General features: G+C 40.7%; 1 protein-coding gene across 4 annotated transcripts in view; it reads left to right on the top strand.

Moving 5' to 3' along the window:
* The window catches only part of HOMER2 (homer scaffold protein 2), a 115,199-nt gene that overhangs the window by 58,891 nt on the left and 36,392 nt on the right, over positions 1-19,916 (top strand). For 3 of the 4 annotated variants that reach the window (XM_005307243.5, XM_065559361.1, XM_065559360.1), the window contains exon 3: positions 12,073-12,204. The exons of the other annotated variant lie outside the window; for it this stretch is intronic. In XM_005307243.5, the coding sequence (XP_005307300.2) occupies positions 12,073-12,204 (132 nt within the window). The remainder of the gene's footprint in view (positions 1-12,072; positions 12,205-19,916) is intronic. 4 annotated transcript variants of the gene reach the window in all.

A 19,916-nucleotide genomic window follows, 5' to 3' on the forward strand; every position in this document is an offset into this window, starting at 1 on the left:
AAGACTTCATACAAGTGTTTGTCTGTAATATGGTGGCTACACAAAAGACAATGTGCTTTTATTAGGAACAGAAAATGTGGGTGTTATGTAACCGCGAACTATTTTTGTGACGTATAATTATAGTGTTTTCATGTACTCCTTTCCAGTCACCAGGAAATCCTTAAAGGGTTAGCTCCACAAAGGAAAGTTGGGCTCAGTGTTGCAATGCTGAACTCTAGGTGCCCTGCCAACTAGTGGAATCCACCGCCCCAAGTTGGCCACCCAGGCTCCCTATACAGTGCACGGGAACAGTTAGGCGCCTAAGAATGGGATCCACAAAAGACTGTGTGCTGAGCTAGCCAGTGGGAAATGCTGAGGAGAGGGGTGTGGCCTAAGCCCTGCCCTTCAAAGGGATTTAGGTGCCTATCTCCACCTGGGATTCACAGTCACGAACCTTCTCCTGGAGTTAGGCACATAAGCCAGATCAGGCCTCTTTTTGACAAAGAAGTAGCACAGACTTGAATGTGACTCTCCCACATCTCATTCTAGTCCAGTGAATAGTCTATTATTTTATACAAGTGGAACAGCTTCAACAGGAGAGCTTGAGAGAGCCCCCACCCAAAATAACCCATAGCCTAGTGATTAGGACACTCCCTCGCAGTCCCTGCTACTCTCAGGCGAAGTAAGGATTGGAACCTGGGTGGCCCACATTCTGCATAACTGATCTAAGCACTGGGCTATAGAATATACATCTGTGTTTTGTGCAGGGCCTGATCCATTAGGCTGGGAAACTCCTAGTTTGTGAATCTCACTGAGGTTTAGGCTTTGCCTCTGCCCACCAGAAGAAATGTAGGTGTTTTGGGGGCTTTCTTTGTGGGAATGTAGGCACCTACAGGATTTGGTGGCAGCTGAGTGAGGGTTTTGAGGTTCTAAATTTTGGATTTTGGCACCTAAATCCCTTTACAGATCTAGCCCCAAGTATCCACTTTGTATAGAAGGAAAAATTAGAAGGCTCCCTTCCCAGCAAGTTGAAACAATACAGAAAACTTTGTTTATATTCCTTATAAAAATATTACATTAAATCTATAAGTAACAGTTCATATCAATGATTAAAAGTGCTTGGAAAGACAGGCTGTAGACTTCCTACATGAAACAGTACTCAGGCTTTTGAATAGTGTGGTGGCAGGATGTGTGCACTGTGCCTTCAAGGGAAAAAAGTTTAGTCAGATGTCAAAGCAGACACTGGAGATTTAGATTGCACAACCCCTCCCCCCCCCCCACGCACACATTTGGAGTAGGTGTAGCTGCAAAATTACCTAGTAGAATTCACATAAACCAGGAACATTTTTTCATTGCATTTAGACATGTTTCTCAGTAAGGACTTCATCACAGAATTATTTTCTCAGCAGAAGACTGCTTATTTTTTTTTTTTTTTTTTTTTTTAGTACTTTTACATCTATTCATAAAATGGGTTAGGAGCCATTTCCAAATGTAAATCATATGTGGGTTTTGTTTGATTTGTTTTAACTCGGGGTTTAAAAACACCCTCCCCCTCCCCATCACTCAACTTGACTGTTTTGGTTGGATGCAAGGTAGATCCATAGGGCAAAGGGATGTGAAGAAGAATCTGTATTGAAATACCAAACCTGCTGGGTTAGTTGCACGTACAACAGAAGTCCCCGGAAATAACCAGCCTTGCCAGATACATGGGGCTAAAATGCAGGTCTTTTGTTCAGCACCTGTAACTAATTATCTGGTGATAAAAATCAGGTCTGGTCTCAAGTATTGTCCCACCGATGCTCTGAGCTCCTCAGTCATGTGTAAGTGATGTAGAGGAGCAAAGAGGAACATGAAGAGAGAGGAATTACAAAGCTCTTCTTTGAATTATGACCTATCTCTATCTTCCTTATCTTCAACTCATCCAAATTAAAGCAAGTGGTATGTGGCAGGTTGTGCAGATGAATCAAGACTAATGCATGCACACAGCTGCTACATTCAATTTCCAGTGAATGGGTGTGTCAGATTGTATTTCTCAGGGTGTAGCAGCACTCACAATTTTTAGAAGCATCTCCCACAAAGACTTTGCAGAAAGGGTGAAAAGAAAACTTGATCACATTCACTGGTAGCTATTCTAACAACTATAATTAATCCGCCTGCATTACAGGCTCACTGCTTGAGCCAGAGTACTGGTCTCAATTTCTGACTCCTTAGTTGCTATTAGATTGTGTTTCTTTGCTCTACTCCTGTGTTCTTTGTTTCTTTTTATAGCAGGCTTGATTAACAAAGCTTTTTTTAAATATATATTTTAGTGGACCATAGACAAGGAAGAATACTCTAGATATTCAATATGACTGGCTTTGTAAGACTGGCAAGGAGATGATCCAGCATTGCACAGCTGTCGATAAGCTGCTTATTGGTGGCAATCAATATGCATGTGCCAAAATGGATTCATTTGCTATGTCTGGTTTTTACTTGAAAAGACTGAAGGAGTTCTAGACTTAGGTGCCATGCTGAGATAGGCAATGTTCCTCACTTTGAAGTTTGAATTTTTGGAACACTTTGCCAATACCATGGGCAAGTGATGCACTCCTTCCCCCCACATTTCCCCTTTAATTCTTTTGTGCATGAATACCTTCTAAGATCCTTCTTCTTGTGTGGAGAGCCTAGCACCATATTCCTCTTCCTAGTGGTTTACTGGTGAAACTCCTAGGGAAAAGACAGTCTATGTAGGTCTTGAAGCTGCCAAACAAGTTAAATATGATGTAACATCTTTATAAAATGGTCATACAAACTGCAGAAATATAGGACAGACAGGGAAAATGCAGAAGGAAATTACTGAACATTTGAGGAGAGAGGGGGAATTTCCCTGCATATTAATTCCTGCCTAATCTTCAAATACAGGATAGCAAGTACTTCTGGTTCTCATTTCCTTGATGACACAGAACCTACCTGCATCCAAAGGAATGGCTATTTCTTTCCCTTTTTCATTTGGTTTTCAGACTGAGTGCTTGTCTAGTTGGTAAGGTAAAGTGCTTTACAGGGGTGTGATTTCTAAAGCGCAGTAACATGTGCATTAATTAGTCCTCATAGACCCTACTGGTGCATACTAAAGGTTCCATAGTGCACTTTAGCATAGCACTATGTTAAAATGCATCATCAGCATATACCCAGACCAATTAATGCGCAACACATTGGTGTGCTTTAGAAATCGTACCCCTGTAGAGTACGTTACTCCACCATCTAGACAAGCCCTGAGACTTACCCTTATTGCAGATTTGCAGCCTAGAGGGCTGGGGAAATCAAATTTCAGTGGAGGGAGGACACACACATTCAGCTTCACACCTTTGAGAGCGTAACTGAGAAATTATTAGTGGCTTGTTTAGGTAACCTTAATGATGTACTTAATGGTCAGTTACCGTGGCTTCATTATTTAGAGCATGTCCATGTTAGGGTTTCTCTGAGACCTCTTCCACTTGGTTCTGCAGGAGCTCAGTTTGACTCCAGTCTCATTACTGCGGTTCCTTTATTTGGCATACAGGAAAGCTACGCTGAGCTGGTCAGGCTCAAGCATAGGGGGTGGGAACAGGGCGTACCGCACATCCAAAGTTACACAGCAGACCTCTCCCTTTATATACATTTACAGATGACATTTCATTTACCATACATTGCATCACATATTTTTGGATTGGGTTGGTCTCTTTGTAAGAACCTGTACAGCAGGCTCTGTCCACGCACAACTTACTCTTTTTACCTCAACTTATGTTCCAGGCTTATCTTAGCCATTGTTAATTGTTCCCTGGGTGTTTTCTCTTATCGTATCTTTTACAGACATTCTATTTTTGGCCTGCTGATCCATTCAGCTGCCTAATCCTGTCTCCCCAAAAATAAGCCCCCTCCAGCCCCCCCGGTCCAATTACTCATGTCAAGCCAGGCCTGCAGTCCATGTGAGGAAGTTATTCCAGACTAAGGATATGAATTTAAAATGCAATAGGTATTCTGTGTTAACTTCTGTGTGGGTACTCTTAGTGCCTTTTTCCAGTTTAGCTTAATCGACTTCCAAATATACTGGCTAAAGGACTAGCTACTTTGCAGCAGTTATTCCATTCAGTTTCTACATGTAGACAAGCCCTTGGTTGGAGCAGGTGAATTGGATGATATTCAGACCTGGCAGATATTCTTGCGAAGGTTCTTGTGTATAGGAAATATTATTATATTGGAATATGTCCTGCTTGCGTGTTGCCCCACCCGATAGGTATGCCTACCGCTCTGCCAAGGTCCTGCTGGGTTCTTTTTCCTCTTCCTTTGGGACTTGCGCCTCTGGGATCTTTACTCCTCCCTTGTTTAGATAGGAGCAATGGGGAGTGCTCATCTGGCAAGCAGTGGCTGATGCCACAGGGCATATGTTCAGCACCATGCCAACCTAAAGAAAACTAAATCCCAAAGATCCCTTAGCTCCAGTGTGTTGATATTCAGCGGACTGACATTTGTGCTGTTTTTAAATCCCTTGCACTATCCATGACTTCGTGAAATGGTGACAATACACAATGTAATGAGCAACTCACAAATATCTCTTTATTTTTTTCCTTTAGCCTTGCTTTTGGGAAGTACGGTGGCATTTTTAAACCTGTTCTGCAAGTTGTACATGAGTAATACATCTATGAATCAAGAGAGCCACTTTCTGCCCAATGCAGTGCTATCACACAGACCTCAAACCTCAGATTTCTTAGATGCCAAAGTCCAACAACTTTAAAAAATGTCTCTATGCATCTCACAAGCATTTTGACTTACATCACCCATAGTTTCTCTCCCTTTTTCTACATGTTCAAGCTTTCTTGTAGAGCCTATACTGTTTACTTATTTGGCTGAGTCTCTCTGCATGAAGGCTTTTCCATGGATGTCATCTGTTGTATATGTGTCTTCATAGTTTCCAGCATACTTATGTCAACTTTTATCCAACAAACATTCCCTTTTTCAGGCCATTCTGTTAAAGTATCTAGAGTCAAATATGACTTTAAGAACTTGCTGTCTGGGCATTGTAGCACTAAGCTTGCACTGAGATGGGTTGCATCATGTTTTTTTAATTATTATTATTATACAGGGTATCCATTAGGGTTTTCTCTTTTGCTGAAGGAGGTGCAATTAATATACATTGTTTTATATAGACATTTCAGGAACAATAACTATTGATACACTATATGTACTATCGATACAATAACTATTGATAGTGACAGGATGTGGAAAAAACTAATGTAATCAATGCTTTTTTTGCCTCTGTCTTCATGAAGAAGGTCAGCTCCCAGACTACTGCACTGGGCAGCACAGTATGGGGAGGAGGTGACCAGCCCACTGTGGAGAAAGAAGTGGTTCAGGACTATTTAGAAAAGCTGGACAAGCACAAGTCCATGGGGCCGGATGCACTGCATCCGAGGGTGTTAAAGGAGTTGGCGGATGTGATTGCAGAGCCATTGGCCATTATCTTTGAAAACTCATGGCGATGGGGGAGGTCCTGGATTACTGGAAAAAGGCTAATGTAGTGCCCATCTTTAAAAAAGGGAAGGAGGATCTGGGGAACTACAGGCCAGTCAGCCTCACCTCAGTCCCTGGAAAAATCATGGAGCAGGTCCTCAAGAAATCAATTTTGAAGCATTTCGAGGAGAGGAAAGTGATCAAGAACAGTCAGCATGGATTCACCAAGGGCAAGTCATGTCTGACTAACCCAGTTGCCTTCTATGACGAGATAATTGGCTCTGTGGCTGAGGGGAAAGCAGTGGACGTGTTATTCCTTGACTTTAGCAAAGCATTTGATATGGTCTCCCACAGTATTCTTGCTGGAAAGTTGAAGAAGTATGGGCTGGATGAATGGACTATAAAGCGGATAGAAAGCTGGCTAGATCATCGGGCTCAATGGGTAGTGATCAATGGCTCCATGTCTAGTTGGGAGCCATTATTAAGCAGAGTACCCAATGGCCGGTCCTGGGGCCGGTTTTATTCAATATCTTCATTAATGATCTGGAGGATGGCATGGACTGCACCCTCAGCAAGTTTGCAGATGACACTAAACTGGGAGGAGTGGTAGATATGCTGGAGGGTAGGGATAGGATACAGAGGGACCTAGACAAATTAGAGGATTGGGCCAACAGTAATCTGTTGATGTTCAGCAAGGACAAGTGCAGAGTCCTGCACTTAGGATGGAAGTATCCCATGCACTGCAAAGACTAGGGACCAAGTGGCTAGGCAGCAGTTCTGCAGAAAAGGACCTAGGGTTACAGTAGATGAGAAGCTGGATATGAGTCAACAGTGTGTCCTTGTTGCCAAGAAGGCTAACGGCATTTTGGGCTGTGTAAGTAGGAGCATTGCCAGCAGATCGAGGGACATGATCATTCCCCTGTATTTGGCATTGGTGAGGCCTCATCTGGAGTACTGTGTCCAGTTTGGGCCCCACACTACAAGAAGGATGTGGAAAAATTGGAAAGTCCAGCGGAGGGCAACAAAAATGATTAGGGGGCTGGAGCACATGACTTATGAGGAGAGGCTGAGGGAACTGGGATTATTTAGTCTGCAGAAGAGAAGAATGAGGGGGGATTTGATAGCTGCTTTCAACTACCTGAAAGGGGATTCCAAAGAGGATGGATCTAGACGGTTCTCAGTGGTACCAGATGACAGAACAAGGAGTAATGGTCTCAAGTTGCAGTGGGGGAGGTTTAGGTTGGATATTAGGGAAAACGTTTTCACTAGGAGGGTGGTGAAGCACTAGAATGGGTTACCTAGGGAGGCGGTGGAATCTCCTTCCTTAATGGTTTTTAAGGTCAGGCTTGACAAAGCCCTGGCTGGGATGATTTAGTTGGAGATTGGTCCTGCTTTGAGCAGGCGGTTGGACTAGATGACCTCTTGAGGTCCCTTCCAACCCTAATAGTCTATGATTCTATGATACACTTAGTATAGATGACAGTAAAGAGCGATTCTTTCTTTTACTACACATACAGAACTTATTTTGTGTGATAAATGAGTTTATTATTCTTTAAGGTGCTTATTACATTACTTTCTCCTCTGCCCCGTCTCTAAGGAAAACTCGCTAGCTATCTCTGGTCTTGATCATATTTGATTAGATTATTCTGCCAAGAGCTGTATGACCATTGAACCTTCAATTCTGGATTAAAGGTCGAAAGATTATTCAAGTTTCTGGCACAGTCATAATTGCATCTAGTGCTTGTTTTATATTAGTGCAGCACAAATCCAAAATTATTACATGTGTCTGTTGGATTTGCTGGGTCATCTTTTATTACAGAATTAGAACAACAGATCCAGGAAGTTACAGATGGAAGAGTCCTGTCAGATTATTCTGTCCATTGCAGAATTTTTTATTGAAGTGAATTTGCTAATCTAGTGTATAATTTAGCTTTGAGTCCCAAGCAACAACGTTTCCATCACTTCCCTTCGGAGACTATTCCACAGACTAATGGAGCTAACGGTCAAAAAGATTTTTCATGATATTCATCCTAAATTTATCTTTTTAATGTGCACCTTTATTCTTTCTTATAACCTTGTGTGTGTCTGTCCTTTCTATTCTTAGTGTTTACAGTCTTCAAATATTTATAGGCTACAGAAACAGAGAAATTAGAGACATTTTTCATCTCTAAATATTAAATGACAGGATTTTCCAGGGTTGTGGGGTTTTTTTACTTGTTAGCTTTTTGTTTAACTAAATGATACTGCAGCTGTTAGCTGCAATGTCTGGATTTAAGAGATTTTTGACTCTCTTTACAAACTCATTCAATACAAAAAGAATAAAAAGAGTGATAGTTCAGGATTGTCTGCTGTTTGAAATTGTGTCCTATGATATATTGTATTGTACGGTACCAAGTAATGTTGGAGCACTATTACATGACTGCTGCTCCTTTGTGAACCAAATTAAAAACAAGCTGGCTATCTCATGAGGTTATCTTAGTGAGCAACATCTTAAGTAAACACAATTTCCCTCCTGCATGTAACCTTCAAATTCCAGTTCCCACTTTTATTTCAAAACCCAATAAAATTAACGGTCTTCTAAATCTGTTTTTCCCAATAGAAATAAATAACGAATCTACAAAATGTTGGTCCCAGCTGTGCGTTGCGTGGTATAGTTAATGTAGTGGCAGAACAGTTTGGACACAACCATTCTTGCTCTAAGCAAGCTAGTAGTGCAGGGACACTGAGATGGAGCTGTTAGGATTATTTGTGAATACATAATAAGGCCTTGTGCCTGCTTCCTCTCCTGTGTGTGTGTGTGTGTGTGTTTGTGTGTTAAGTATACTCCCTTCATATCCATAGCACACTGGATAGTTCATTACAGGTAATAGCATCTCTTCTTTCAAAAAAAACAGATGGAAGAATGTTCAGATAATCGAGTGAACCTGTAGGCTGAATATTCTTAGATGCTTTAACACAGCAATCTCTTCAAAAGTAGACTTTTCCTGATTGTTTTTCTATCAGAATCCTTCCCCCGGTTTGTCCAATTTACCTGATGGGTAGGTATAACAGGCAGGTAGTAAAATATTGTAGATATGGTTAAAATGGCCCCCTAACTTCTCTGAACCAATTTAGCGCATCTCTAGTTTAGTCTCTTACACCTTTTATTCTCTTACTTGTGCACAAAAGGAAATCTTAGTTAAGTAATTGATTGGCAGACTAGGGTGTAACAGTTAGAGCTAGCTCCCTAGTAGTTTCTTAATTGCAGCTTATTATAAATAGATGGCCTGTCAGTTTCTTGAAGATATCTGATCGCTGTGCAACATTTCCTTGCGTTTTGGCTGCCAAAAAAGCTAACCTTTGCCATGTTTAACAGATAGCACCTAATGTTTTTCACTTCCTTTCCCAAGCAGGTGTTTTTACTTGTCTGCAACTCATCCTGTCTTAGTCCCTTTATAGCTTATTACATATTATCATACACGATACATCTAGCTTTATAGTTCTAGGAAATATAAATATTTATCGAAGGACCTTTTCAAAGTAGCTTTTTGAAATATTTTATTGCTCTTTCAGTTTCTGTCCAGTGAGTGGGGCCGTTGTCTGTAAGTGGTGGCTGCCATTTTATTAATATTTTCCGGTGGGAGCCCAGTTTAAGATGCAGATTCGGATTCAAAGAATAGTTTTAATCACTTGAAAACCCTGGAAATGTTGAGCAATTTTAAATTCTGAAGTAAATTCTATAATTGAAAAAACTTGATTTCATTTGCAGTTAGTTAACCAGTTAGCATAAATGTTTTATGTTTAAAAAAAAAAAGTATTTCCCATAAGCAGTTTCTAAATGGTGGTTTTCGTGGCTTTCAGGTGGTCCTATTCAGTATCATCTCATCAAGATGGCATATTCCTGTTGCACTGACAATTAGTTATGTAGATCACTTAACTAAAATCTTTAGAGTTTTGCTCTTCTTTGCATTTAGATGTAAAGGCTTGAATATCTCTCATTACACTTGGATTTTCTTTTGAATTGCAGCTTCTGTTTCCTTTGCTACTTCTGTGATAGAGAAGAATATATCTGGACATCTCTGTTTATATTTGGACCTCTGAGTCAGCCATTCAAAAACATGTAGTGTGAAAGATCAGTTACATACTATGTACATCAGCCACTGCCTCTGCCATTCTGATTCTTTTAAAACAAAACAAAAAGCCTCAGAAGAGTAGCATCCCCCTTCCCCTGGTCTATTTTAGTTTGTTTGTCAAAACGCAGGAGAATATCATCAAGCACATTTGTGTTTGGTTGCTATTTGGATCTGTATTGCTGTGCACGGCTTTTTTAAAATTAATTTTGTCGCAAATCGCATGCCATGAAATAAGGTAATAATTATATCTATGCATATCACAAAGCACTATGGTATATATTCAGAAGAGGAAATAGAAAGAGGGAAAGAGTAAAGTTGAATGGATTACAAGAAAAAAATAGGAGCACTAATGGTAAGGTCATAAAACTTAAGAAAGGAGGGGAGGAGGAGGAATCATATTGTGAATTGCATAAAACACTTTTTGCTCAATGTAAATTATAGTTTAGAAAAAAATTCTGCTTGAAATACATCGTAGATGGTGTTGCCAGGATACTTCCTGATCGTGTTAATTAAACTGTCCTGCAGATATAGCTTAATTAGCGTATAATTTGCATATTGGACACAATGGTGCATGTTGCTAAAGAAAGCTCCTCTTCTACTAATAGACCATTGTATACAGATACATTTTCAAGGGGGGAAAAGTCTTTAAACATAACTATATTTTCTTTTTGCAACAATATGATTAAGATCTGTGCTAATGAACTGATATATATCTAAACCTGTGTAGTAAGATGGTATTTTATGCCAGCTCCAGTACATTCTTTACCAGATCCCCCTTTGAGGGCTGATTCTGATAGCTTTCCTCTTGTCCAATAGTACCTTATTTCATGAGACGCCCCATTGCTTACAGTGGTACTACTTGTGGAGTAAGGTACTAATCAAGAGCCAGATTCTGTCTCTCTTGCTCATTTTGAAGATATGATTATCTACAGTATTGATGCTATAGTTCACAACTCTCCCAGATCCCCTAGGACAGTCCCGCAATTAAGCATGGCTGTGCTGCTCATTTGGGGCTCCCTTCTGTGGAGTTAACTCCGCAGCACCTCTGGATCAGCTTGCCATGTCTGCCTGAAGTGACCTAGTGGGGAGCTGAGTACTGATCAGAAGGCAGTTCCTTGCTCTGCCTACCTGTGGAGAATGCTTTTCTGATTGGCGTTCTGTGGCCTACTCTGCCCAGATGCTTCAGCAGTGGGGATCAAATGCTGCAGGAGCGGTTCCACTGTGCTGACAGAGGCAGCCAGGACAAAGGAGGAATGAGAGAAGAACCGATGGGGCAGCGAGCATGCTTGCAGATGGAGGAAAAAAGAGCAAGGGAGTCATTGAGAAGAAGGGGACAAGGAAGGACCGGGAACAGGAGGGAAAACAGAAAGACAATGGGAGAGAGGAGTTCAGAAATGGTGGGGAGGAGAAAAATGACAATCAAAATAGTGTGTGTGTGTGTGTGTGTGTGTGTGTGTGTGTGTGTGTGTGTGTAAAACAATCCCTACAAAGTACATCCTTCCCAGCCCCAGTGCCTGACTTTCCCCTGCCTAGTTCCTTATGTGGTCATTTATACGTGTGCTAAGTAGGTAGATGGCTACACAAAGTGCTAAGCAGTGAAGAATTAAGTTCCTAGTGCCTATAAAATGCTAAAAATGCAAGTGCTTCTGTGAGTTCCCAACAAAGACACTGCCCTTCATCCCAGAACTCTTGGCCTTGGATGCACCTGACTCTTACACAAGGTATTGGAAGCTGTTAATAGTGTATGTAGAAGTATTTTTGACTGGCTATTTATTATAATGCTTACTGAAAGTTTTATGGGAGCATCTAATAAATGCATTTATTTACAAATATACCCATTTACAAAGAAGATCATAAAACAAAACAAAATATGGCAAAATACATGAGTCAAAAGAAATTCCTGGAAATTGGAAGATTGCAGGAAAAAATCCAAACAAAATGAAGTTAGCAAGAGAGGAGAATAGAAAAAAGACATCTCTGTCTGGAATCTGTAACATTCCTATAGAAATTGCAGGGACTAATTTTATATTTTTTCCTTGTATGAATTATTTTTATGTCCAAAGATTTTTCCTGTAACATTGCCAGGCCAGCAGTCAATTAGTATTTCAACTCCTCAAAGGAAGCATTTTCCTGATGCTCTGTGAGCTCTCATTTAATAGTAGTGGATTTGTGGATTCTCCCATCTACAGAGGGAAAAACATTTTCACTCATTTTCACCTTGCTAAAGTAATCTACTTCCTCTTTGATTATGACAGAATTCTAATTTCAATGAAATAGTGCAGGAGTAGTAAGCTGTGGGACCACAGTGGCATTTTTTAAATAAAAAGTTATTGAGCATCTGAATCAAGTGAGTCAAGGTATTAAAATATTTCATAAGTAGGTAAAATGCTTCATGCCTACCGCAAACTCCAAATTTAGATTGGGAACCTGCTAATCATTCTGAATAATGATGCTAGAATATGCATTTCAGATGTTGCTTCTGTATCTAATTATTTTTTAAACTTTTTTAAAACAGGTGATTATAAACAGCACAATCACACCTAATATGACCTTTACGAAAACATCGCAGAAGTTTGGTCAGTGGGCAGACAGCAGAGCAAACACTGTGTTTGGTTTGGGTTTTTCCTCCGAACAGCAGCTAACAAAGGTAACGGGGCTCCTTTTATTTCTGAAACAGCAGTTGGGGTGGTTCTTGTGAGTTAAGGAACTGCTGCACTGTCGGTACCAATCTGGTAGGAGTCTCACAAACTGAATTTCTTGGCAGCTCATTAATTCTTCTTCTCTACATACAAGTTGTTAAACTCTTAACTATCCAGCGGTTTCTTATAGAGCCTCAGTGAAGGTTTACAAAAGTTCACTGACACAAGGATACATTTTAATTTGATCACTTGTGGCCCTCTATAAAAACAAAAGGCTATAAAATTTTGAAGCTTAGTTTTTTAGATGTTCTCAAATACAGTCTAAGCAGTTTCTTGGCATCTCTTTTCCTAGACTACATGCTAATTTTATACAAAAGCTACATTAAAAGAACATTAAGGATACAAAGTGAAGCACTAAAATGTCAAAAAATGCCAAAGTTAGGCTGCCTATGCATGTTTAACTCTATATTGCATTTATATTGCAGTGAAGTCTTTATCATTTTAGCAGTGACATCCAACTAATAAGCTTATCTAGAATCCAAAATTGTCTTCCTATGAAGTACATATGGCCTTGAATGTAGTGTAGCGGTGGACTGGTTTGGGTGTTGATGAGTGACTTTGACCCATAGTGGCTGTCCCTTTGATGTTAAGGGGACTTTACAAGTGACTATAAAGGAAAGTTCTCCTTTATTTCAGCTGGTGTATGCCTGTGATTTTGGAACAGAGGGCTGAGGATTGTAGTTCTAGCTCCCCCATGTCACTTGTCTGCAGAGCAGGGCTTGGTTACAATGAAGGCTTGTAAAATATCCAGCCAACTCTGGTAATAAATAACTAGTAGTGTAAACAATACGCTCTCGCAGTGATTCAATTAATACTTTGCAAACGCAAGTCAAGCAACCAGAATGTTTGTTCACAAAATAAAAGAAGGTACTTATCTAACTCATAGTTGATGTTTTAAGCATGAACACGCCGCCCTTATTGGCACTGTTCTATCAGTTAACCAAATATCCTGTCCTTGGGCATTCCAAACAGTCTCCATTAATCTCCCTCTGTCTTCTTGCATGTTTTGGTTTGAGAGGTACTAGTGTTGAAATTTTAAAAGCTGCTTCTTGGATCTGAAAGAAGACTGACTGTTGTAGAGAAAGGAAAAGCCTGTTGGATGTGATGTGTTTACTTTCAGTCAGTTGCGTGACTGAATTCTACATGAACTTGTTTTTATTAAGTTGGTCTTACTGAGTTCATGCATTTTCCACACCATTGCATTTTTTGCAAATATTTCACATTTGTAAAAATGTTCATGCAAAATTGTTTTTGCTCGTGGGGTGACTAGAAATGTGTCCTGGTAACAATCTGGTTCTCCTGGAATGTTACAAGACTAAACCATCCAGTAAAACGAAAAAATATTACCTGCTTTAAAAAAAGGAGAACATATCTGTGGCAATGCTTCAGGAAACTTATCTCAAAACAGAAGAATCAATCTTAAAAGGAATGTGTACCATGGAATATCTTTTCAGCTCCCATGAGAGAGTGGTGTGTGTATTAAGTAGAATGGGAATGTAAAAGGATTAAAACCTATTCAGAAGGCAGATGGGTGTGCAGAGGGCAAACGTGTAACAATTATGCACCAAGTGAGGAATATACCTTTCTTCAGAAATAATTTTGGAGTAATTGTAATGGTCCAGAATTCAAAGGTAATAGTGGCAGGTGACTTCAATAGCCGTCTAACCACAATGTGGGATAAACTACCAACAAGACAAGGTCCATCTAAAGAAGCTCAAATGCTGGAACTAGTATATAAAGGACAGGACGCAATGGAGATTTGGATTTTGCTTTTTTTCTCTGAAACTGCCAAAACCACATACTAGAATAGATTTAATTTTAATATCAAAAGGTTTCCTACATGAAATCTTAATATTAGAATGGAATATCTCTGACTCTGTTCCTGTCTTCATGAAAATAAAGTCCAGTTCAGGATTAATAAAAGCTGGATATTTAGTAATATATTGTTAAAAGACACAGACTTTGTGTATGAAATGGAAAACCACATTGATGATTATATTAAGGACAATAGCTCATGGGATATACCCGGGGAACTAGATGGGAAGCCTTTAAAGCAGTAATGAGGGGACATGCTATAGTATGCCGTAGTTATAGGGGAAAAAAGATATTGGTAAAACCGGGAAAAGTTAGAGGAACAAATTTTGCAGAAGCAATGTGTCTAATAATGTAGACTTAGTCAAAGAGATTAAGAATGCGAAAATAGCATTAGAATACTGACAACAATAATAAAAAAAAAAAGACAGCTCCCCTGTTTGCCAAAGGATCTACGAACTGGGGAGGAATCATACTGCAAGATAGTAAAATGCCCAGACTGACAGAGTGAAAGGGAGGTACTTGATGGCCCAATAGCATAGGAAGAAATAATAAAAGTACCTAGCTCTTACATAGCACTTTTCAGATGGAGAAACTGAGACACAGAGGAAAAGTGACTCACCCAAGGTCACCCAGCGGGCCAGTGGCCAAACTGAGAATAAAACCTAGCCTCCTGAGTCCTAGTCCAATGCTCTCACCAGTAGGCCGCAAGTGATTTTTTCATTAAAATCAGGGAGAAGTCCTGGGCTGGAAGGGTATACCACTGAATTCTATAAAATGTTAAAACACAGGTAACTCCCTTGCTAGCGAGTGCACTTCAGTCTTCTGAGGCAACAAAATCCTTACTGGGCACCTTCTAACACACACACGTAGTTTTGATACCTAAACCAAACAACACTTATCCAATCCAGCATCGTATAGGCCTATCTCTTTTTAATAAAGAGAGCGTAAGATTCCACACCTGATTTGTGGAACACAGTAGAGTTATGGAGCGTGTGGATATACTCCTCCCGTGCATGTACACTTTTTTGCATGGACCTTGTCATAAAAGGGTGACAGGAGAGTGCTGATAAGAAACTGTTTTTTATTTCTTGGCCCCAATCTCCTGACAATAGGCCACAGTTACAAAAGTTTTTAATAAACCTGTCACATGACTGGGGTCAGTGTCTAGGGTTTTTGACCGGAATGCCCAGTTGAATAGGGACCCTGGCGGCTCTGGTCAGTAATGCTGACCGGGTCGCTAAAAGACTGGTTGGCGGTGCAGCGGGGCTAAAGTCTGGCTCCTAGCCACAGGTGTGGCCAAGAGGCTTCGAGCGCTGCCCCTGCTCTGAGCGCCGGCTCCGTAGCTCCCACTGGCTGGGAATCGGGGCCAATGGTAGCTGCGGGGGTGGCACCTGCGGGCAAGGGATGCGCACATAGCCCCCGGTCCCTCTGTCTAGAAGCTGGACAAGCCAGCTGCTTCCGGGAGCCGCCTGTCCCAGACCTCAGCCCCCTCCAGCATCCCAGAGCCCACACCCCCGCTGGAGCCCTCACCCCTCCTGCACCCCAACCCCCTGCCCCAGCCCTGAGCCCCCTCCTTACCCCAAACCCCTCATCCCCCACCCCACGCTGAAACCTGCACCCCCTCCCACACCCGCACCCCCTCCCCAGCCCTGAGCCCCCTCCCACATTCCGAACCCATAGGCCCTAGCCCGGAGCCCCCTCCTGTACCTGGAGCCCTCACCACCTCCTGCACCCTGAACCCCTCATTTCTGGCCCCACCCCAGAGCCTGCACTCCCATCCAGAGCCCTCATCCCCTCCTGCACCTCAACTCGCTGCCACAGCCCTGTGAAAGTGAGTGAGAGAGAGTGAGCAATGGGGTGTGTGGGTGTGTAGTGAACAGGGGCGGGGCCTCTGGGCAGGGGGCGGGGCAAGAGTTCGGTTTTGTGTGATTAGAAGTTGGCAACCCTATCAGTGGCCACTGACTTAGGTTAGCTGTCAAAAAACAGAGTCATTGTCCTCTGCTTTTGTTCAGCCATCTTTTGTTCCTGCTGTAAAAGAGGTTTTCAGGCATGGATTATGTCATATGAGCTTGGGGTGGATAGTGTAGCTCTTGCTTTGGTGTAAATTGCCAGCTACTTTGTCTGGAATCTGATATTCTTGCCATCTGCATAATTTTGTTGTTCTTATTGTAGGGCTGCTTCAGTTCCTGTTCCTGTTTCCATACAGCTCTCTTGTAACTACTTCGGGCTTAATTATTTGCCTCAGAAGCTTATTGGCAATAGGTTTTTGCCTTCAGCCCGGTAGTTTCTAAGCTGGTGACTTCATAAAGAACCATAGTGAGGTGTGTTGTGATATTTTAGCAATGGCTTTCTTCCGCCCATCAGAGCTTTTTTTTAATTGAATTCTTTGCTGTTTCTCCTAACTTCTCTGCCAATCCATTTGATGATAGAGACGTGACATGGCATGCCTGAACTGGTATATCAAAAAAAACCAGGAGTACTTGTGGCACCTTAGAGACTAACAAATTTATTAGAGCATAAGCTTTCGTGGGCTACAGCCCACTTCTTCGGATGCATATAGAAGTGGGCTGCAGCCCACGAAAGCTTATGCTCTAATAAATGTGTTAGTCTCTAAGGTGCCACAAGTACTCCTGTTCTTTTTGCGGATACAGACTAACACGGCTGCTACTCTAAAACCTGGTATATCAAAGAGAATCGCCAGAATGAGCCACTCATTAATTGTGGGCCATTATCTTAACTCATTCACAAAACATAAATGGCAAATTTCATGCAGCCTAGTTTCCAAGTGCTTCCTGCAAAATGAGCTGGCAATTAAATATAAATGAGACTGGTTGGGGGGACCCAGGGGGGGGGGCAGCTGCTTTATAGCTCTGGCACTGGCGCAACTTGTGCTTAGGAGGAATAAAACATAACACCAGAAATGTAAAACCTTAAACATGTAAAATGTAACATTTACTAAAATATATATTTCTGTGGATGACTATCTGCAGATTCAAGTGACTTTCAAATAATTCATATTATGTGACACCTCTTCGCACGTTCAATTCCCCATTAAATATCCGCAGGGGTGATTCATAACCAAATATAGTGTTTGTATGCTACGCTTTCCCAAGACCAAAAACACTTGTCAAGATTTGGTAGCAACAAATCCTTCCTTTCATGCAGCCTGTGCCCATAGTTTGCTGGAGTGCTGTGAGATGTCATATATAATTCATAACTGGCTGCAGAAGCTGGGGTTGGCTCTGAAATGTACTTTCAAACCTGCAGCAACGATTAGTTGCTGTTTTCCCTTTCTCCCTTCCTTTGCTAATTTTGGATAGGTTTGTCAGCCCAAAAGAGTTCATTTGAAATAGCTACAGTAGTGGCATTAGGGGAAAAGAAGAGTGCGGATGAGGAATGAGGCAACTTTTTGAAAGACTTTAAATAACTAAACATACCTCCAGTCTCTAGAAAATCTCACTCACTCCTTACATTTCTTTGTTTAAAAATATATTTAGTAGGATCTTACTAAGCTTACAATTAACCATTTTAATTACAAAGTACACATTAAAAACAACCAGCTGTTATGCTGGTTTAATGTCTCATGGCCTGTCCAGATCACGGAAGTGACACACAGGTTTTAATACCAATGGGCGGGGGTCAGGGGGCATAATATATTAACAATTCTCAGAAAACAGGATCCCTGTGATTCTGCAGCCAACAGTGGATTGGGGATACATGCATTACCAATGCCACAGAAGTTCTATAGACACTCTGTAACCTCCCTCAGAAATGTCTTGTCTGTTGCTGATGTAGCAATTGGCCCTGGAAATGGTGCAGAAGTTTAGTCTGCCACTACAATGGCTACATAGTTAGAAGAGCAGTCAGGTGTAAGTCTTTCATTTCTCACAAGAGCTAAGTGCACCTATCGAACAGTGAAAAGCAGAGATTGTTTAGTGGAATCCAACAGGTATAAATTAGGCAGAAAAAAAGACATTTCTAAAGAGGAAACAGCAAAACTGTTTATGCACTGAATGCTAACAAATGCATAAAGTAACAAACTGAACAAATGGAGAATATTTTTCATTATAATTTCAGTTACAATAACCTTTAACTCTAGCCACAATAGTGGGTAAAAATAATTCAGAAATGTGAGTGTTTGTTTTTAAAGTGAAGATGTCCCTTTAAGTTGGTGGACAATTCCTTTGTTGCTCTTTGCTGCTAGAAGCACATTTATTTAAATAAAATTTATTAGTAAACTTTAGCCTTGACTAAAAATCACACAACTAGACTGAGATCATTGTTGATTATACACCTCTACCCTGATATAACGTGACCCGATATATCATGAATTCGGATATAATGCGGTAAAGCAGCGCTCCCGGGGGGGCGGGACTGCGCACTCCGGCGGATCAAAGCAAATTCAATATAACGCGGTTTCACCTATAACACAGTAAGATTTTTTGGCTCCCAAGGACAACATTATATGTGGGTAGAGGTGTATTTTAAAGAATGGGGGAGGATGTTTCATATATTCACATATAATGTTTTTATATTGAACTGTGGAAAATGTTCTCTTCACAGCACACATTTTTCAGAGCGGTCATCTGTGTCCATTATGAGGATAGTTTCAGAAATCAAATTTGAAAGATTACTTTTTTCCAGTTTTTCATCTTTTTTTCTAGTGCACTTAGACTCATAGGAATTTTGATACAGAAGATTTATTGTAAGAGAGCGACTCAATATAACATTAATATAAACTGTATTCTGACTTAAAGATACCCAAGTTTGGAGCTTATTTTTGACACAATATGCTAGAAATAATCTTGTTGTTATAGATGTTTTGGTCTAACAACAGTTGCAACATAAAATGTATTTTACCTAGAAAGGTTAGGGTTTCATGACTCAAGGACAAAACATAAGTGCAGTTGTATTCAGTGAATTTTATAGGTCTACAGATATATCTGAATCACATATATACTACCTGTACGTTCCCTCAAATAGTAAACTCTTTTCATATGCAACTCCAGCTGAAGGTGGCTGGACTCTGTAGTTCAGTGTTTTCATATGTACCTTCACAGATCATATTCACAACCCTCTCTATATTATATCTGAAATTCCCCTTGGCTTTAAGCACATGCATGCCCATCCAATGGAATCCTACGATGACATATGTTGCATGGTAATTTCCACTCACTGTGTGTGTGTTTTATATAATGTGTTAACTACTGATATAATTTTTTCTAGGCTTGTGTAAGAGCTGAATTATGGTAATCGATAAAACTAATCTTCCAATGTTCTAGCAGCAATCTCCATGTTCGTGTATGTGTGTGTGTATATATAATAGAATATGTGTATATGTAATATAATGTTGTTCAGGATAGTCCAGTATCCTGTCTCTGACAATGGGCACTACCAGAGAAAGGTGTAAGAACCCCATAATAAATGTGTCAGCTGCTGAAGCATATATCAAATCCCTGTGTGGTCTTGAACAAGTCATCTCTCTCTCTGCCTCAGCTACCATCCTTGTAAATTTGAGGTGACGGTACTTACTTACCTGATAGAGTTGTTGTGTGACCGAATTCATGAATGTGTGCAAGAACTTTGAGATCTTTGGATGGAATGTGTGATAAAAGTGCTGAGTGCTAACCATTGTAATGGCTTTGGATAGACTTGATATAATTTTGAAGAATTGAATCATGTGGTTTTATTATTGGTGTAGTCCACGGCTATATTTGTGCCTCTTTTGACCTTCTTCCTGAGGGGTACTTTTGTTTTGACAGGTTTCAGAGTAGCAGCCGTGTTAGTCTGTATCCGCAAAAAGAAGAACAGGAGGACTTGTGGCACCTTAGAGACTAACAAATTT

The sequence above is a fragment of the Chrysemys picta genome, chromosome 10 (assembly GCF_011386835.1).
Source record: "Chrysemys picta bellii isolate R12L10 chromosome 10, ASM1138683v2, whole genome shotgun sequence".
Classification (NCBI taxonomy): Eukaryota; Metazoa; Chordata; order Testudines; family Emydidae; genus Chrysemys; species Chrysemys picta.